The sequence below is a fragment of the Bombus vancouverensis genome, chromosome 13 (assembly GCF_051014615.1).
Source record: "Bombus vancouverensis nearcticus chromosome 13, iyBomVanc1_principal, whole genome shotgun sequence".
NCBI lineage: Eukaryota > Metazoa > Arthropoda > Insecta > Hymenoptera > Apidae > Bombus > Bombus vancouverensis.
Genome location: NC_134923.1, coordinates 11031096 through 11053593, shown reverse-complemented (window position 1 = coordinate 11053593; position 22498 = coordinate 11031096). Strand labels below are relative to the sequence as shown.

The window sequence follows — 22498 nt, the reverse complement described above, 5'->3', positions numbered from 1 at the left end:
CGAGCCCATTTACCATTTTAGTGTCATTTCCAACATTATCGATTCGGCGTAGAATAAGATAATAACATTTGTGCTGGTACATATACATTGAAGCTACAAGATAAAATTGCAATATATCTCGATAATTATAGATACAAAATTCTATACTTTTACAATATTATTTGTTTATTTTTATTATAAAGCAAATGACTAAAACGGAGCGTCTCTTCTGTACAGAAACAAAAGTAGAACAGAAATTAGTTTTAGGAACAAAATCATTTATTTAAAAAGAAACAATATCTCGTTACACATCACCAGAAAGATCCAAAAGCTTTCTGATCCGCTGATTTGCAGTTTCTGGAATCAATAAGAATTTCGCTACAGTCTAATGAAGTGGTTTGTACTGTTTACTATATAAATCATAATTCATCTATCAATTATATGTAACTACTATCAGTTACAATTCTGAACAAAAAGTTTTATAATTTTATGTTTCAAAAATTAATATTGTGATATATTATAATAATGATCGTGCTCAGATCTCACCGCGTGGAGGTTGTTGCATCTGGATATCCACCCTAACTATGCCTCGTCTATTTTCCTTTTAATTTCACTTCAAATATCATACAAAAATAATGTAAAAGAAAAAAGAAAGAATTCATACTCTTTTATATCAACCAACATTTTGAAGGTTCAAGGTAATTTGTATTTGAATTAGATCAGATATTACGAACGATATTAATTCGAAAGTCTTGCAATAATTTCAAATTCTATTCTGATACCATTCTAATACGATATCTAATACTATTTTCTAAGGAATTATAACAATTTATAACGAGAAAAGATCTAAAAATAATCACAATATGTCTCACGATACGCAACGTTAAAGCACACGTGCTTATCGTTTCGTCATAACACGAATGTATGAATGATTCTAATGCAACCGTATTAAGAGCTTCAGTCGATATGTGAGCAGCTCAATAGCTTCGTAGGATCATATATCAATGGTACATGATCAGTGATCACCTCTGTGCAACTCTCCCAATTGCACCGGATGAAATGTGTTTCCAACGTTACGGTGAAAGAGTTTTAGATTCTTCATAAAGGTAATATTACTGAAGAAACGCAACGATTATTCATTAACGCAACGCTAATGAAGAACGTAATTAAGCAAATAACCCATGGTAACCGAAATACAAAGTTTCTCTTTGACGTAATCAACGATGAAATTCCCCGAGGATGCGAAATTGCCGACAGCGTGATTAATTTTTCCGTGTGTTGTAGAGACGTTTTTCGCGGTGTGAAATCGCGAACTTGGTCGTTCGAACAGACAGAGCAAAAATCTGTCGGAGTCAGGTAGGCGCGTTCGAGATTCCTTGAATGAGTCCGTCGAAGGATATTCGGTTAGACCTCCTCCTGATGCGGCGATCCGACGTGATCTGGATCGTTGTTGGTATCGCAAGGAGGGGAAGATCGGCACGTTGCGTCGCGTCATGGAACGGGCGATGCGAGACACGGATATTTAGGAGAGTCGAGTTGTCGGGAGGGTAGTTATGCAGAGTTGGATGCCAGAATTTCGGAGCCTCGAGCTAATTTCTCTGCCTGGTCGCCATTACCACAGGGTGACTCGATTCACTTTATCAGCCGAAAGGATATCGGATGGAAAAAGATTGAACGCGGAGCTTTACACAGGAGGTTCGAAGGATTGGCGAGGATTATCAGGATATTCCAGAGGCGAGTAACTCGATCAATGAATATCTCCTTTTTCCTATTCTCGCCGATATTGATATAGGGTGACTAATTGGCTTTTTGTTTATGAAGAGATTGTAGGGTCTGTTGCGTTCTTTTCTTTGTCAGAGATCGTACAATTTTCAGAATGAAGTTCCGTTTGATCGCGCGGCTTAAGAAAATAAAGTAGAGCAAGTTTCGACGCGCGATAACGTGATTCTTTCTGGAAACTTGGTTATAATATAGAATAGTATAAGAAGTAGCGTTAGATATCAGCGTTTCTTATTAAAATGCGATCGGGTAACGGCAATTTTAGGAAAAGGTGTATTCAACGCGAAAGCGGTTATTTACTGCTTCAGCATCGTGTAGCACCTTAGTCTTATCCTGCTTTAGAATCATGCCACCATTAACGCGGTACTTTCCTTCTAGGGACACCCTATAAATTAAAATAGGCCACCCTACATGGACGCGGTAATCGAGAAAATGTAACGAAGGTTTGACGTATGAAGGAAGTATCAAAGCCTAAGAGATACAAGCATTAAAGTTACTTTCACGTATATTAAGCTAGCGTATCACGAAAACAATGCAAACATTCTCTTAAAGTTCACCGATTTTCATTTCTTTGTTCCATTTGCCGTGTTAATTTCATTTGGTGCTCAATATCGTGAAAACGAAGAAAAGGTGGTAAATGAATATGTCTTCAAAATTCTCTGACGTTTCACAACATTCTTCTCGTTATTCCCAGTTACGCGCTAATGATATTTTTCATATCTGATCGCTTTCATCTATTTTTCCAGTGTCTTGCTGCTTTCGAGTAATAACACTCGTTTCTTTCGCCGAACGAAAATCTTGAAAAATATGCTGGAATTCGCAATATATACGCGTCACAAGTAACGTAGCTGTTTCATGTTTGTAAGAAATCGTTTGGTGATTACCATTAATTTTAAAACGTATCAGACATCATCTTTCAAAATCCGTGCACGATAAATATTCAAAATTTATGTCCCCTTATACGCGATAAATCAGTACACCCAGTTCCTGATACGAACACTTTATCAGAAAAATTCTTCTTCGCATCTTCATATGCATAATTCAATTAAAACTGCCTAACAGCTGACCTCGACAACGTATAAAGTATGGTATAATTTCAAACGTGTAACAATTGTTTCGAACGTTGTAAAAAAATACCTGACCCATGCCGTTGGCAATAATAATTGTGCGATGTATGCCTCGGAGAATGATTGGTCGAACCTTATAAAATATGTTCTCTAGACGAACCCATAGAAAGAGATATAAAGGGATGAAATCCGCAGATCGATTTGGATGGGCAATCGGTCGATTCTTTTCCATTTTTAGGTAAGGAGGCAGAAGGAAATCGATGGAACGATAGAAAAAGGGTAAAAAGAAGGAATGACCAATGGCCGAATGATATTGCAACGTTGGAACGAGCATTGATTCACCAATTCCGGCGCGACGTCGGTCGTATTGAACTTGATCCCATTTCTTGCAGCCCAATTAGCCCACATATAGATCCGCCCATGCCGTGTCGTGTGGGGTGGCTTTCAGCGGGAGTGTGCGCAGTGACAGGTAAGCGCGCAGCTTCTGGGGTTGGAGAAAAGGCAGAGCAGAGGAGGCAGCCCCGTGAACCCGTGGCGATGCCTCTGGGTAGGCACGTCGCGACTCCCGATGCCGAAACATCCTCGACCATGTCGGGTGCCGGTAACGGGCCACCAGTTTCCACGTTCTCGTTCGTACAACGGCCGTCCTCATCCTGGTCACCTGGCCCGACCTCGTTACTGCTGCTCGCCGGACCAACTCGATTAATAATCGTTTAATCGGTCCTCGTACCTTCTCTCCAGCCGACCAGAGACACGCTCGTTCGCGCCGCATCCGCCTCGACGCTGCCGCCGCATCCTCGGACATCCGTGGCCGAGGGAATACATATATATTTAGAGAGGCAGACTACTGTGGAGGGGGGACTGTGAATCTGGAGCACGAACAGGTGGTGCAACATCAGTCGAGAACTGGAGAGGATAGATATATCGGGGGAAGAAGTAACAGGTACTGTGTCACCAAAATCGCTTCGCTATACTATACTTCCCTCTTCCTTCGTTTCTTCTTCTCTTTCTCTCCTTTCTTCAATTTCTTCTTCTCGTTTTATTCTTGATTTATGATTTTTTTTTTTTTTTGGCCATTGATTCGTTTGGAACGTACGATGCGGTTCGAACGGTGCGAATTGCGCGCGATTAATCCGCTGAAGCATCGTTTGCCGCAGCGAGCGCCTCTTTCGTTTGATGCGGTTGTATTACGGCGTCGCGTCGTCGAGTGGATGCTGCCGCATGGTTATTCCCAATGAATAGTATACCGAAAAGAAAGCTGTATCCTTTGATAGGGTTGTCGGTATGTCGCAGGATGTTCCGTTACACTCCGGTGTTCCATAAACGTTATCTATTCGAGTTGGAACGTGTTTGATCTTATGCATTCGCGAAGCGTATATGCACGTACTTCACGAGTTACAGATACCAATAGTCACGTATAACGACTACGTTTTTGGTCTAACGACTTATGTCTCGGTGGATTTTTTTTTTGTAAATGATCGTGTAGATTTTAATGCGGGAGACGAACATGATTTAATCCACGGTCAGTTAGCAACGTTGATTTGCTACATCGCAAAGTGTGGAGTTAGATAAAAGTTGAAATAATAAGTTTTGAGAAATATTACGTAAAATTTCATGCAAAATTTGAATCTATCCAGTTACTTTTTCTATTCATACGAAGAGATGTTATCTTGGCCAAACTTTATTTTATTTGGCCACATTTTATTTCTACTGACACATATGGAGGAACACGGATACATATCTCGATTTTACACTTGGTTTCGTCAAATTATAAAGTTACAATCGTCGGACAAAAATTTAGTCGTGCAGAGATTCGGATGGAAATTTTTGATTCCGAATGATACAAATCACAGGATAACGAAAGTTTAAAATACTGTTTCCAAGCAACAGGCATATATGTATGTATATACACGTATGTAGATATGTAAATACATATGGACGTAGCGAACGATAGTGTAATATCCGGTCTGTAGCAAATCTCGTTTGTGAAACGGAACGTAAAACTCTGGACCGCGTGTCGACAGCAAAAGATAATGATGCGCGTGTAATGAAATTCCATGAATCACGGGATGCGAGCGTGTGGATTTTCTGACAAATAAATGAATATTTCGATAAATAAAAAACCGTTAATCCGATACGTGGTAGCGACGTTTCATTCGTTTCCCACATCGAATAGCGTTAAACGACGACGACGAGCAATCTGGAATTTTTAGTTGGTTCCGGAAAACAGCAGATGAGAGTTTTAAAATAAACATTCCTCTGTTTTAATTATTTAGGTATCTCACTATAGAGGCGACTGCGTTTTTAATCGAAAGTCTAACAGATACTGCCACGATATAATTAATTTAAACGATTAAACGCTAATAAACTGTCGAATTTTTATCGAACGCCACTAATATTCTCTTTCGAAAAAAAATTTTTCTGGACATTGTGTCATGTCTGAGTGTTATTTGATCGAATAAAACTAAATATATTTATTATGCTAATAAGAGGAAATGGAAGCCGGAAAGAATACAAAATTCGGCAAAAATTGAATTATAGAAGAAATATTACGCATCAATATCGTCAATAATAAATATAAGCTTAATCTACAAAATAAAATATAATGATTTAAATGTATCATTTGTAATATTGTTATATGATGTTGTTATACGACGAATAATAGGAAATCCTGCCGTGTATGCACAATAATACTAAATCCAGTTTATTAAAATAAAGGTTTAATTAATTGTAAATATTTAATTACGCACAAGTATACGTATATTTGTTTATATTGTAATTACTTGCCGTTAATGACAAATATATAAAGAAATATTATTCCGCTGATAATATTTCAATATAAATATACGATATGAAGTAATTGACGTTTTAAAGAAAATTGCATTTACATGTACTTTACATAACGTTTGAATCTATTAAGCAATGTTTATGAAACGTGTTACACTACATTAGAAAGTACACATTAGGTTAAGCTATGAGCAATCATGTCGCGTGTCTTTTTATACTTTTCACACGTAAGAAATAGAAGAGTAAACAATTTTGAGGCTACTCAAGTAGCACCTATATTTCTTTGCTATAATTTTTAGATTTATCTTTAGAACGCGTAATTATTTTGTCACGTTACACTGCAGTATTTCACGTTTCGAAAGATTCAGCCTTACGCATAAATTTCTTGTATCTTAAATTGCGAACGAAATTACGAATTCAGCTATAAATAAACTAAACGTAAGTTGCTGTAACTTCAAAGAAAGTTTCGACTAAGAGTACTTATGCGACGTCCATTTGCCCAACTGTATGTACGTACTTGCAGAACCAACCTTAGATATTCTTGAAAAGCTATGTACAATTAATCGCGGATCTGCCTCACACTGTCTATACACGGCCTCGTAAATTTTATGCGATTTTTCATTTTTTCGTGGTTTCTATCATTACGTTCGTACGCGTATCACAGACCTAGAAAAACAATGATATCGATGGATATAAAGTTACTGTTATCAAAATACCGTCTCCGCGCGGAACCTGTCTTAGAAAGCATACGAATGCTATTATTCGCATATTTTGTTTCACAAGCTCGAACACAGAGGAAAAGTAATGGAAGATAGAACTGTAGAGAAATAGAACGTACGAAAAGCGTTAATACAAATATCGAATGTTGTCACGGTAACGTTACAGTTCGGTATAGGACAAATAAGATTTTACAAATTATCTTTACAATTATATACAATTTTCGATTATTAGGCGTACAATTTATGCGATAGTCGTATACTTTTCTTCTTTGTTTGACAACACGGTATGATGATTAATCCTGTTATAATATATTGCTCGATACATTAATTAGAAGATGACGTATTTATTTAGAACGAAGCTGCTCTTCACGTTATTTTGAAACTGATAAATACACCGATTGCTAGTTCAATTTGTTTGAAAGAAAAGTAAGAAAGAAAAAGTTGTTAAGGTGACGCATTACCATACTCGTTATAAAATTCATGGCCTGTTCTATTATTACTTTCGTTTTGAAACTTCCTTTAAAACACGATTGTAATATATTTTACTTATCGGACCATTTTATACGTATACATGATATTCAAAAAGGAGTAGAACAACAAGTTATTATAAAGTGTACGTAAGTTTCTGATAATTCAAGAAGTTGAACAGTTTCTTTTCTCCTACTTGCCTCGTTTAGAACCGTGGTGGGACGCGTTGTTGAAGAGGCTCAAGAAATTGGAGTTCCTAAGATACTTATACCACGATAAACGTCCGTGCGCAACATCACGACAGCACGGTGCTATTTTCTACGTCATCGCACCCTATACAAGGTATTCTGGACAATCAATATTTATCGCGTGGATCGTCGAAAAGAAGCTTCGCCAACGACCTGTGATCATGCTCAGCCCAAAGATGCAAAGAACTGGTAAGTTGCGAGCGAAGCCATTGCTATTTTCAACATTCTCGACTCAATTTATGCGTCGGTCGATATGTCTTTCAAAAGCATTCGTTGCAACTCGACCCTTTTATCAAACGTGCACCGCGAAAACATAGCAGTCTGATAAAACACGAATATTAAACTGAAAAATTTGTTTCGATTGAATATTTAATATAGACCACGCGCGATTCGTTTGACAGATATTCGAAATCAGCTTTTCGGAAACAAAAATTGGCGCAAAAAGTCCATAGTTTCGTGGCTCTTGTTTACTAAAAAATAATTCGTTACACTTTCATACAAAAAAAAAAAAAAAAGAAAAAACATGTATGTGACGATTCGGTCAAACGTTTTCGTTTCCTGTTGCCTGGAAATTTTACAAATTCGTCAAAAATACTATTTTACGTACATCGGATTACAAAAAGAAATACGATCAAGTCCTTTTATTTTCGTCAGTTTTCTACTTTTTCAACTTCAAAGAGTAACTCCTGTTTCACGTTTCCACGGCCTTTGGTTAACGAATACTTAGCAATTTTTCACGTAAAGGGCGAAGACGCGTTAGAAAATAATTCTCAGATGTTTCGTAATCGATTCGGTAAAATATCATTCGTCGATTTAAATAAAGCAATTCCCAGAGAAGCGAAAATAACTTCTCGTCGAACGAAGAAATATACTTGCAGGTCTACCAAAAGTAACTTGCCATGATGGATGACTTCTGTAAAAATCACATCTGTCTGTCGACTCGCTTCCATACACGAGAAAACTTTTCCTTCGCTTGTACCGTAATTAAGTTTAAGTTGAAGTTGTGCTGCAACAAATCTCGGTGTTTTTCAGATTTGAGTGGATCGAGAACGTGCAAAACACGCGTCTCGGAATATCCTTAACTTTACGATGGATTGCTCGCTGAAAGATCGGCCAGAAGGGATCGCCGTGAGATCTTTCTCGTTGATTGGTTCTACGTTTGTAAAGCTTGTTTCAACAGAGATATTTGATTTAGGATACTAGGAAACATTAGGCAATCGTCTAATTTCGTCTCGGCTGCAAATTCCAAATTTCAAACTTCAAATCTTTCCTTTCGATGCTTCTATAGACGAAAAAGATTGTATCTAGAATATTTGACCAAGGATCCTGATTTCTTCAAAGCATAATATAGTGTTACTACCGCGGATGTAGGAACGTTAGTGCGTGAAAACTTGTCACAAGTTCGTATGCCGCGTGTTAATTCAATGCAAGAATATTCAGATTACGCGCATGAGTGATAGACCTATTTCAAACTCTATGCCAATTTAACCCATACGAACATTTGCGTTATCGAATAACGCTATTCACATTCATATTACCAACTTCTAGTCGCTATATCGTATAAATTCTACGCAGCCATTTGCATCTGTTTTTACAGGAAATTAGTGACGTCGAACTTTCTCACGGAAGCATTATTTACGCTAGAATACGCGCAACGGATGCATTATTTAAAAGAACGTACAAGAATTAACGACTGGTCGTTTTGAATTTTCTAATAATCGTGTAATTTTCCACGTATCTTCTTGCAAAAACGCGATGAAAAGTTTAAAATTACAGCAAGTTTGATCGTAAAATGCAAAAAGTTGGTGGCAGAGAAGATCGACGAGGACGAAGCGTTTTTTCCGAGTAAACTGTCTCGTTAAGTCGTCCGGTAACGTGGCGAATAAATTCATCAGAGAAGAAAAATGACACGATAAGTAGGCAGCATCAGAACGCGTATAACGCAACTGGGAGCGTTACGTTCGAACGGCTAAATTATGGATTCGGCTACAATTCCTACCATTTCACGTCTGATATTCGTTGTATGTTTCAGTGAGGGTGAACGACTCGCAGCTCATCATGCTCTCGGAAAAAGCTCATTACGATCACTCGTTCACTGGATATTTGCACAAACGAACCGCCGACTCGGCCAAGTGGCAATTACGATGGTTCGTTTTATATCAGGTGAGTGATACATACGTCGATTTTCGTGTTGATCATCCTGTCGAAACTTCGTATTTAAGGGGGAAAATCTGGTTCTTTGAACGAATCGAAGAAATTGTTCGCGTGGAAGTTGTATGCGCGTGCACCTAACGATACAGTTTTCCACGATAACTGGTGATTTAACGTGATAAGTAGCTATACCAGCGTATCCGAAACTAATTAGGAAAATCTGCCTGGCCGAGAAATTTTACTCGTCGCTACTTGAAACTGCTTTTCTTGTATATAATTAATACATATATTAATTTTCCTTTTACGTAGCATCGCTTTTAGGTAAATACAGTTACAAATTTCGTAAAAACAAAATTTTTCGTTTAAATGCAGTTCCACCAATGTTTCCTATCTTTTCCTTTCTTTTTTTTTTTCATTCTTTTCCGTGGTCGTATATTCCGCTTCGTTAAAATGTAACAACAAACATAGTTTTTCGAAGCTTCAACTCGTGTTATCGTATAAGTACTTTTACATTTACCCTGTAGAAACTGTTGCGCGTGCAACATGCAAATGAAATTTTCACGTCATCAGGCGAGCTCTTTTTCCCTCGCTTCGAGAAATAGTCGAAAGTTTGCTTTTAAATTTAATGTCGTTATATTTCGTTCTAGACGTATGACGATGGCTATATATGTTACAGAATTTGCTGTTCTACTATGAAAATGAAAGCTGTTCGAGACCCAGCGGTGTTGTTTTGTTGGAGGGTTGCTACTGCGATCGCCTCATCACCGCCAAAGGCAAAGAGCCAGATAAACAGGTAAGTGTATACCGCTTTTAGTACCTGTGCAGTGTCAGTTCTGTCTACGTGGCTCAGTTACACACGTATTATTCGCAGTGCGAACCTACCTCTCCACATTTTCTTCGAACAATGATTTACAACGCGCTGGGTAATTAATCTCGGTTCTGCACGAGCAAATATGTAGAAGAGTCTTTCGAACATTTTAGCAACGCGTGTCGTTTTTATTTCATTTTCTCCTCGTCTCGCGTTTCTCATAAAAATCTCATATTCGTAATATAGTACGTAAAATTTTCCCTCGTTTTTAAACTGACATGATAGGCAGAGCCGTAACGATATAGTCTCGGATCGACGCCCAACTATCGTAGCGAGAAACTGTGCGCCTAGGTACACGTAGCTAATTCCACTTGTCCTTTTCCTCAAAGTACAGATAATATCGCTGTTCCTTTGAAGATTACCGAGACCGGCTGTCATTATGCTTGAAGCTTAAACCCATGCATTTCGCGTGCACGCACGGAATTGGGGTCAAGTATCGTGCAAAACGAGCCACGTGTAAGTGGAGTACGCTTTTAGAAAAACTCGTGGACGCAAACCCTGGTGCGCGAGATTCGGGTTCGCGGCCCTTTGTCATCGCATTAACACGACCTCACTTGTCGACTTGTGCATTCGCGTAGAGTCGATTGAGCAGAGACGATGCGTCGTTGTACAATTTACGCGGGCTTTAGCGTATCAAAATTACGCGTATAACTTCCGATGCACGATTTAACTCGTTTTACGTGATCGGTTGCTTTAAACGGCACTCCTCTAGACTCGTCGAATAATTGCCCAACGATGATAAAATAATCGCGAGAACGATAACATTGGTATTTAGAAAAGAGAGAATTTATAGACAGCTAGGATCGTGGAATCGGTGTCTGGATGCAACGACAAGTCGAACAATGGCCAGACGTGAATAAGTAGCGTACATAGCGCGATCTATAGCAGTCACTGAGATAAAGAGCCGTGTTCTCGATAACCTGATATCTGATGACATATCTCTGATAATGTAGGATATTCGTTAATTATACTGTCTGATAATTTTGGGATAGGCGTTTAAAAGAAATTACGAAAATTCATCGTAACGATATAAAATAAATATATTTCTATAGAAACGAACGTTTGCCGTTAAGCATCGTGTATCAGAATGATACTTTGCTTTTCGCTATTCCCCAACGTTATCGATGAAAATGCCGTTTTATGGTTGAATTTGTTTAAAGATTAATCTTTCCGCTCACTTTTCACATATCGCGATGGAATTTGCGAAAACGTTGCACGATATCTTTTATCTTTACATAAATATACATGTAATGCATAAATTAAATACGATAAAATGTATATGTTGTATTTCTGTAGCGTGAGAATGAATCGGTGAGAATATCAGGTAGGGAGTACGAGCAACCATGAATATTTTGTTTGGCAGATCTCCCTTTGTCACGGTACTACCATCGTGAAAGTACTTTCCGACGGTTGTTTTACAGTACCTTGTTATTTGAAAGTTAGGTTGCGATTTACGAAAAAGGGAGAGTCGCTGCAGAGTATGTTGGAAACTGATTGATACGGTTCGTTTTACGTGACTGTTTTGCATACTGCGTTTCTTCTGTCCATTGTATTTGTTCGGGACAACATTGGAATTTCGAATGCGATTTCGTTGGGTAGTATAGAACAATGTAACGACTGTTTCTTCTCTCGTGCCATCGTAAGAAATAAACGAGAGGTCATTGTTGACAGAAAGTTGGAAAGCATTGTCTCTGTTCGAGGAACGTAATAAATTTTGCAAAGACTCGATTAATCTTGAACAAGTTGTTGCCGATTATTAAAATGCAATCTTCGTCTTTAAATTGTGTTAATAATTTATAAGGCAGCTAGTTCACGGTATTACGATAGGGACGTTTATTCGATAATTCTTTCATTATTAAATAATTTCTTCGTTATTAAATAATTCTCTCGTTATAAAATAATTCTTTGATTATTCACGTTTATGTTCCCATATTTATCAAGGATGATACGAAAGAGTAAACAGTACGAAAAAAGCTTGTTACCGTCAAAGTTACATATTTATTTTCATTTATACCGGATAAAGCACTCTCTGGCTACGCGCTTATGATTGTAAACTAATTGCACATGACGTATTAATGCGTAAGCCGATCTATCGATTTATTCAAAGGTCGCTCGACCTCACCAGGTCAATCCTTTTTTTATTTTCCTTTTTCGACATGCGTTGTACAATATTTTCATCTTCAAAGAACGATTACGAACTTAGCGAATCTCTCGCGACGCTTATCATCACACCGTTGTTACACTTTTTATACCGTTTCGTGTGCACGTACCTATTTGCATATCGTACGGTTTAAAGTTCATATTCTATATTTTTACAGCTACTGACATGATACAATTTAATTATAATTGGCAATATTTCGCGTAAAATTTACCAGCTAAATAACCAGACTGCTATATAATAACTGTTCTTTGTTAAATCGACCACTCGTCGTATCAATTACTTTATCGCGAGATCGTCGTAAGAACGAAAATCTAACGATACTTTATGAGAATTAATTAATTAAGCAACTGTGCTGGAATTATATTTGTTTGATGTCATTCGCTCTACGATAACTGTACGTGAGTAGAATATTTGGAAAAAAGTCGTATCGCCATGCAGAAAGCGAAACGAAACAGTCGACATATTTACGATCTTTTATCGTCACGACAAATGTCGCTTAACTTGCTCAAATAATCAACGTATCTCCGAGTTTGAGTCGGCGAACAAACGGTTCCTTGCCTAACTGTAACGCAACACCTGTTTGACTGTTAACCATTCTCATGACTGAGCTATCGAATTCCTGGAACAGCGTTCTTCCAGTTCAATAGTAATTTAACTTCAATGCATCTGTGATGATAATCACAACAGGGACGGGACTTCTCGTTGCTTCCTGACGCAACTCTGAAAGAAAACTCCCTTTTCAAAGAATAAAATATTAAGGGAATAACTTGCCTCGATGTACAATGTACATACATATGTATGCATATACCATGATCGTTGCCTTCAACCACTAGAGATCGAAGTGTAAATTAATCTCTCACCTCAAACAAGTCCGTTTCGAGGTGGAAAAAGTTTGAAGGGTGCTACTGCTGGGCGATAATTGAAAACACAGATTCAATTTCTGACGAAATTCTATTCCGAACAAAGTTTGAAACGTTTTAAGGTTTCAGAGTTTGATTCCGTGAACTGCTTCGAATTGACATTGGATTTTTAACGCTATTTAGTAGTCCTTTTTTGGTTGTTGTAGTCGTCGTGTGTTGCACAGAGGCAAGGTCTCTTGTAGTAATTTTTTTTTTGTAGAGAATATTTTAAAGCTAATTCTTATGAAATATCGCCGTTGTTAGATGATCTAAGCTAAAAACTTTCGCCGATCTATCGATCCATGTATTTCATATCAGTGGAGAAGCTATGGCAAACAAGTTGCACTTCGTTTGATTATTAAATTAAATTGAACAACTTTGAACAAACAAGTTCCATTCCAAGCATCGATCAACTCATCTGCATTTTAAACTGCAAAGTGAACACGTATTTGCGAATAAAACAAATGATCAATTTTTAACGTGTGACACGAAGAAATTAACGTCGACTTGGCAACAATTTTATATAAAAGTAGAGAGCCGTTATATGTACCTACGGTAAAGGAAACAAACGTCACTCAACTAATGGCTAACGGGATATATTTTAACGATAATTAATAGCAGCAGAAACCGATGTAAATTGAGGATGTAAAATATTGGGATGGGATACGAGAACCGTAACGAACATTAACGCGGTGTCATGGAATAAAAGGAGATGACGAAGGTTGTAAAATTCATGAAATGAAATACGACGAACGAACAGACGCAGAGTAACAGTGGAAATTGGTAAATTATTTTGCGATTGTCGAGCAAAGTACCAGGCAATGATTTTTGCTTCGACATGTAGAAATGTGAAAATTTCAAAAATGTAGGTGTACGTGCTCGTGGCGTGTGTGTGTGAGAAAAAAGAGAAATAATTCAGAAAGAAGATACGGCAACGGTCTTTGTCCAACCATAAGCAGCATCTATTTAATAGATCGTTTTATTTCCATAAATCTCTTCGAAGCTCTTTGATCGAACTGGAATTACCACTTAGTTTAGCGTTGGTGTGCGCAAATTCCGTTTGCACGACGAGCTTTGAGAGGTTCCTTTCAAACGGAGGATCCTCGCATCCTCCACTGAGAAATCAATTGCAGCCGTTAGCCTTGACGTGACGAGCGTACACGAAACAATGACTACGGCGAACATCGTCGTTCTTACGTCGAAGTGCTCGTCCCGTTTTAGCGTACCATTGTCTCACGGCTAGCATTGTCTCCGTTTTACTTAGTCTCGAAAGGTGATTGAAACTACTCTCTCGGTTTCGTCTTCATCTTTCTATCCTGGCTGTAACGTTTGCGATGGAATCGGAATGGATATCGCGCGTTTCCTTCGAATCGCGAGATCTGACGATTTATAGTTTAAACACTGGAATCTTTGTTCTTCGCAGAACAGGGTTTCATACTCTTCATCGATACATCTTTATTGTATGTTAATAGCAGTTTTAATAGCAGCAAATACCAACGAAAATTGTACGTGGAACCTCCCTTGTTTTGAATTCAGCGATTATGTAGCCTATTACCATATATACATAGTTTTGCGTAAATTCTGTTCGTAAATGAGCTCGTTATTTGTCCGAGTATTTATACAGAGTTTACAACAACTTTGTTAACGAGTTTAGATTCTATCGGTGGTTAATACGACCTCCTATCGAGACAACCTATCAAATTTTCGAATTGCGAACCTCGGTTACAATGGCGTTCAGAAGTTGCTGGCTTCAAGATTAAAGTAGAGAAACGAGAGTAACAGAATGGCAATAATCGATTGATATAATATCAGCTGACCTACTCTCTATACGATCCGTCTAATATCTCTTTTAATAACTGCATTGTATTCGGATTGCGATGCTGTTTACTATACGTTTAATTCCGTCTCTACGTGACGCTGCAAAACACAGTTGTCCGCATCTCCACTCTGTATTTATCCTTGGAGCGCAAATTAATTAAACGTCTGCTCGAAAGCAGCTGCCGCAAGACCCACAAAACCCGAGGAAAAGGTTTGTGAAAAAATTGCGAAACAAAAATACAGCTGCTTTGGCAGTGGATGGCCTTCTTTGTTTCGCGCTGCTGTACAAGTTCTATCAGCGACTTACTCTCCGTCTTGTACATCGGATCTAAAACTTGTCTTCTATTATACTTCGTTAACGTCGGCTGTCCTTTCGACGCACGAATATTATATCAGAGAATTATGAGCTTGTTTTTATTCTCGTCCATTTGCTGTTTCGTTCGATCTGATGGAAATCAAGTTACGCCTGATGCGCAGCTGTGCGTTTGGATGCGCTAAAATGTTAAATGAAATTTAATATTCATCGGTGTTTCTTGCAGTAGCATCGGTAAAAATCACTTTTACAACTGGTTCATGAATAAGTATAGGCGAGCATATTTGAATCGATAGCGATGAAATTAATTTTACGTGGCTGATAAATAGCATTATTATTCGCTGATACGATAAATGAAAATTTCATAAATATTGTATCAACTTCGTTGTTGATAATAGTCGATAGTCGGAAAGCAGTGGAAAAAGGTGTGTAAAACATCGGTAGACGCGGATGGATTTTCTTTCGCGATGCCGTATTTATCGAGGACGACGCTGTAAATATCGGCAGATAACTCGATCAACCAAGCTGATGACCTCGATACGTGGAATTTATGAGGCACTATGGAACAGGTACCAATAACAAAAATTAACCAATATTCTCTTTGTAGACATTTTGAAAAATGTACTATGTATTTTGTAACGATACTTTCGTTCCTCATTTTATGACAATAAGTTTAGTAACTTCCTATGCTGTAAGAACAGGAGATATCCGGCGCTCGTTTTGGGTACTTTTATTTGTTTTATAAATATGTATTTTTACGTATTTTAATTTTTACGAAGATTTCAAGTGAATGATCGAGCAATAATCGAATCGTGTTAGAAAAATACCTTTCAATCGTCAGTGTTTGATTTAACCGTGGAACTTTAAATATTTTTAATAACAACGATAGCGTCTTGGTATCTGCATCTATTTCATTCGTTTATTAATTATTCGCTAGGAATCTAATATTCAGAAGCAAGTAATGGAGAGAAAAGGAGAGAGGAAGGAGGAGAATAACGAGTTTCTCGTCTCATGGTCTACTCGTGAATCCATCGGTAAGACTGGCAGGCTTTTGTTTCAGAAGCTGAGCTGGCAAAAGCTAGATCAAATAATCGTGCATACATATTTGATACAGACATATTTTGTATGAACGAAGTATTATAGTTTTAATGTACATCCCTTTGGCGGCGAGTGTACTCGGTATAATATAGTCACTAACTACTCGCTATAAAGACGACTATACAGGGTGGTTGGTAACTGGTGGTACAAGCGGAAAGGGGGTGATTCTACGCGAAGAAAGAAGTCGAAAATATAGAATAAAAATTTGTCGTTCGAGGCTTTGTTTTCGAGAAAATCGACTTTGAATTTTCGCTCGGTACGCGTGCACTTTATCACGTCTCGTTATAACGGATCTCACTGTAGATCGTTGTCTCGATGGAAAAATTAAAAAAAAAATAAAACAAATTTTTATTCTATATTTTCGACTTCTTTTTTCGCGTAGAATCACCCCCTTTCCGCTTGTATCATCAGTTACCAACCACCCTGTATATCTGTGTTAGAAATACGTGATTCGTAAAGATTATTTCACGGATACCAAAAAAAGTTAAAAAAATACCGAGACCCGAGCATATACACACATTACGTACATATATGTACATAATACATATATACATAAACATCGGGAAAATTATTCTTTTAAAAGCAGTAGAGAAACAGACATATGGTACATACATATTGATACCGACTTTGAGTGATTTCCACATTTTATAAATTTTCCCTTCGTTTGTATGAATTCGCGAGTACCGTACCATGTGAATATACGATCTTTTTAATAAATGATGCTCTTCGACGATTGACGTGGGATGAATATTTTCATTTAATCGTGTCGCGGCGCTGAAGATACGGAGATACGTATTTTCGATCAAAAGAGATTGCTTTCTGAAATTCACAAACAGCGGAACAATTTCTGCTAAAACGAACAACTTTTTCTAGAAGAAAACGGCTTCTCGTCAACGGTATAATTTAATTATTGTAGACTTAATTTTAATATATCTCCTCGATATCTCGTATCTATCTTTAACATATAATACGTATTTTTTTATTATATTTCAGCGCGTAATTGATCTTCTCTAAGGGTCACGATAGCTATAGTTACCGCATGTTATAGACAGATATAAATGTGTTTCATAGTTTCAGAAATCTTAAAGTACAGATAATTATGATATACAACTTATTCGTGAATAAACAAAGGACGGTATTCATGAATAAACAAAAGGCGGTATTCGTGTTGTTTATTTAATATTCCGTTTGCGGATTCACGATCGTTAGCCTATTTAGTATTCACAAAGAGGAAAGGCAATTATTTCCATCTTGCAATGTCACGTACCGTAAAATGTATTTGTTTGCCGTTCGCAAAGCTACTTTTTATAGAGTGGAGCAGCTTACGTTATTGAATGATAACTAGAGTAATAAATGAACAGTTTCTACTGGCAATGATTTCATTACAGTTCATACGTTCATACGTGAAATTGCTGGCAATTAAAATATAAAAATTTCACATCGTACCATTTGATTTTTACGTCGCTCTCCGAACACGTTTGTTTTTTTTTTATTCTGCCTTTGAATTGCTTCTCTGACTTAATCGAGCGATTCGATCAATTTCATTTATAACATTAATTCAAGCATTCGCAAAATATGGAAACTATATGTAAGCTTATATTTTAGACATAATAATCACGCTAACAATATAAATATGCAAACAACAGCTCGTCAGCAAGCTTACCGTTGCTAATAACAATGCGTGTGGATATCGATCGTCCTTTCGAAGCGGTGCAAAAGGAAGTCGGTAACAATTTTTTATTTTTAAATATCGAAAGTGCAGGGAAAGTATATTAAGATATTAGATTTCTCATGAAAGTCGCCGATATTAATAAGTAAATTTTATTGCTATTTCATCGCCTGACAAATAATATTTTGAAACGCCTTAAGAAATACGAGCGATAAATACTCTTTTAAATCATATTTGTGAATTATTTATCGCCATATAAATATATATATATACATATAGCAGGATGAGAACAAGAGTAAATATATATTTACACGGATTTCCTATTATATACGTATTTGGGATAAAAAGCGATACCTGTTTCATACAAACTTTATAGAACAATAAATTTGTCGGGACTGTGACGCGCGTTCAACCTCACTGGCTGAAAAAATTCCTCTATCGATCTTGGAGCAATACCTTTCCTATCCGTCCTTATAAGATACATAGATATAACCATTGGATAGCGAATGCGGATACCGCGAAAATGTATCACGTATGCACAGGCGCCGCAGCCTTCTCATACGATGCTCAGAAATTTTACATCAGGGGAAAATCGATAGATTTCGTTAAAGCGATACTATTGCATTCCTACGAAGAAAATTATGGTAGTGGTCGCACTCGACGAATGGATAATCGGAATACTCGTTGCCGAAACTATTTTGCAAAGATTTTCCATCTGTCTGTGTTCTATATTTATGCTTAGAAGGTTGTCGTGTTACTTTCCTTGGTTTAGTAACAACGCTTCTGACTGTAGTCAATCTGCTAAGTTCCAGCATGGGTTCGAACGATTGCCTGGCTGTTGTTCGAGAAATTTGTTCCGCATCTGTTATGGTTGTTACACACGACAGATGGAAACGGGACAATCGATGGTTTTACGATTTACCTTTGACCTTACGCTCAGTAAACTTTCTATATAAAAACAGATGAAATGGAAAAAGATTCCGTACAGGTTGCTACTTTTCATACGCAGGTATATCTCTTCGATCATGCGTGAAATTTCATTGTTACCGTGTCACGAACAGAGCTTCTTGTATCGTTCCGTATAGCTTGCTTCTTGATCCTAGTAGCCGAAGAATCTCGAACTCGCGACGAATGGGATTTAGTTTCACCATAGTTTGCGATAATTACACCTTGTGTTATTTGTCGTTTGCTTTCGAATTGCCTTTTGTCAAAATAGGCTTTTCTTTTTCATTTTGTAGTTTTAGAACGTTGGCAAACGAACGAAAGGAAAAATTTGTCCCGTTTGTAAAATTGACCGATTAACTTAAAAAGCTTTCTAACGTGTTTAACTTATCCCTTGGTTTATATCGCGGAAGCTGACCTAATTGGCAAATCAGCGACGCTGTTAGCCTGTGGACAGTCCAGCTAGTTTGGCAAGATATCTGGAAAGTCAGCTAAATGGAGGTGCGGGTCGCAAGCCAAGAGGCAGAGTTCCATGTCCATTGATTACCAATGCGCCAGGGTACAAATTTATGACACACGGTTCTTGTTATTATCGAGCGACTGCCTAATAATAATTTATCTGGTAGACCATAAAGCGTATAATTAGGACTGCACTTGTGACCTCGGTGAGAGTAAAGATTACAAAATTCACGAAAACATTAAATAGTTTATTTGCGTTTGGAAGAACGTTTAATTTGCTATCGAGATTATTATCGTTATTATTATTATTTAGTCGCATTGCAGACTTTGTAGAGTTACACGCTATTGCATTTCGTGATATTTGCATATTTATTTACTTCAATAGCCATCGCCAACTAATGTAAATATAATATCTGCTGTTTACGTAATAAGTTCTAATAAGTTCGATGAACTGTTAACGTTCAAAAGCAATATTATTATGTTAATATGATAACGTTTTGAAATATTGAAGTCCATTGCAAAATTGCTACAAATTGAAATTGATTCGAACGTTATATATATATATATATATATATATATATATATATATATACATATGAAGTCTATAAAAAATACCATGAGATAAATAAATTAGATGGATGAGAATCATTATACGATATTACTATACGCGGATAGAAACATCGTAATAAAAATATGAAACGTGAAAATTTAATACGGCTTCTTCCTCCATTTTGATATAAAATTTCTCTGTTCTGCTATCTTCTTTCTTTTAAAAATATAAGGTCTACTCGCATAAATGGTAGTATAAAAGGAAGCAGTATAAAAAGAACTCAAAATCACTGTATCGATAGGAAAGATAAATATAAAGAACGTGGCGTCGTGTACTACAATGCACTTGAAAAAAATTGCCTTTTAAGTAATAAATCCAGCGTTTATAATAATAATAGTATTAATCGTGACGTACGATATTTCTTTAATTCGAAGAAACTAACAATTTGGGAAAACCGAAATAATTAAATTGCTTGATTAAATCTACCTAATACCTTTATGGGAAACGTATCGTATATCAACGTTGTATACAGTGTAGTATCGAACCGAAGCCAGCTGTGGTGTCACTGGGAAAACTATAGCCAACCTAATGAAAATTTTGCTGAAATTTCGTTCCAAAATTCCTAATTAATTAAACTTGTCGCAAATTCTGTCATTACAAAGTTACGAATAAACAGCGAATGATATTAATTGTTGTGCAGTCAGGCAGAAGTCAAATTATTACGGACGAATAATTATAGTTTATATGGTATATGATGAATATGATTTGTAATAGATTTAGTTAGCATCTGCCACAATATACGAAGTTTCAGTTTCCATTATAAAACAAAAACTTTGAGTCGTTCAATTACCATAAGACGTTTTTCAATGCTGCAGTTTTACTTTTTACAATAACGCAGCATTATTCTTCGCGATACTATTTGTTGTGTTTTGCTTTTAATATTTTAATTAAAACTCTCGAGTTTCTAAAGCAATATTCTTTCAACGTTAAGGTTACTGCTTTTCTTAATTTATATCTTATCAAAAGTTTGTACGCGCGCGCACGAATAGAAGGTACTTCTTTATTAACTCTTGATTGTAATACTAAAGGTTGTTCGAAAAGACAACGTTATTAAACAAGTAGATTTATATATTTCATCTTTTTCATTTTAAACATTAATTCGCGCAACTTAATCGAACGATCAAACAGGAAGGAAAACTGCTGTGCAAAGTGGTGTAACGTCGTTTCCGCTTCTATCAAACTATTAATTTTATCATATCGATTGATATTAATTTGATTTAATATTATGTTCCCAGCCACGAACGTATGGAAAAATACAACTTCGGAGGAAAATCATTAAAAAAAGAAGCAAAAATTCGGTGACTGGACGCAACGAAATAATTTTTTTTTCGACGCGATAACGGAAAATAATTTGTATGGAAAAATGGTGGATAGAGGCGAGGTCGAATTAACGGGGATAGATCAAGTTACTTTTAACTTGCCAGTTATTCGTCGTATCTAGCTGTTACATTTCGTTATGTATGAAAACAGCCGAATATATGTTGTAAATACTGTTCTGTTATATAAATATCGAAATATCCACAAATTTCTTACGACATAATCGTTAAATTGCATAGAAAGTATAATGTGAAAACCATGTCACGCGGTGAAAATAATAGAAGAAGGGTTAAAGGTGATGGCCTGTAATACGTTTTAAGAGCACACTGTACACGTAAAAGTACGCTCAATTTAGACTTTTCTCGCATGTTTTACTTCTTACTTGTTTCTTCGTGGCGTTTAATACGCTTTTTTACGCTATTATTTAACCACTGGCATCGAGCAGTATATAAATATTTCAGCATCAAATAAATAATACGTAACATATTCACGAAAACAACGTACTATCGGTATATTTCTTTAAAATTTATTTTTACATGTAATTTGATTTGTAGAAGAAATCGGACAAACTAATTTCTTCACAGTTGCAATTTGCAACATAAATAGAATCGATCGGCGTTGATCGAATATTTTATCCTTTCTTTTTTGCAGACTTTTAAGTCGTTGAAATATTTCGTATACATATACGTGTATCTTTTTAATTATATATAGACACTTGTTCTCAAGTATTATGCTCCAGAAATATCACCTTTAATAAAACCCTTAAGATTGAGGGAAAAATTATACTTAGATTCGTATTGATGTAAAAATATATTAGTAAGATAAAGGGATAAAAATATTGAAAGGAGGGTTCGTGTTCGTTGGCAGAATTAATTTCGTACGTTTTGTTGTAACCGTTTGGTTAAATAATTACCATTCTTCTCTCCTTTGTTTTTCTCTTGTTGCTTGCAGCCACGGATATGTTATTTTAATATAGGTTCTTTCGACTCTCAAACGCTACATCTAAATTGGACGTGAAATTTGGTGGTAAATGTGAAACTATTGATCCGAGTAATGAAAATATTTTTACATCGTTTACGTTTAATATGAAATGTTGCTGGGTTTCGAGGTATTGGAATCTGGTTGTCGTAGCGTAGACCAGGTCGA

The 22498-nt window shown here is 36.7% G+C and overlaps 1 protein-coding gene across 3 annotated transcripts in view; it reads left to right on the top strand.

Moving 5' to 3' along the window:
* Window positions 1–3343: 3343 nt before the first annotated feature.
* LOC117159532 (ras-specific guanine nucleotide-releasing factor 1) overlaps window positions 3344–22498 on the top strand; it is a 56843-nt gene continuing 37688 nt past the window's right edge. For all 3 annotated transcript variants that reach the window (XM_033339468.2, XM_033339459.2, XM_033339454.2), the window contains exons 1-4: window positions 3344–3768; window positions 7009–7236; window positions 9080–9210; window positions 9875–9991. In XM_033339468.2, coding sequence (XP_033195359.2) covers window positions 7209–7236; window positions 9080–9210; window positions 9875–9991 — 276 coding nt within the window. In that variant the 5' untranslated portion in view covers window positions 3344–3768; window positions 7009–7208. The remainder of the gene's footprint in view (window positions 3769–7008; window positions 7237–9079; window positions 9211–9874; window positions 9992–22498) is intronic.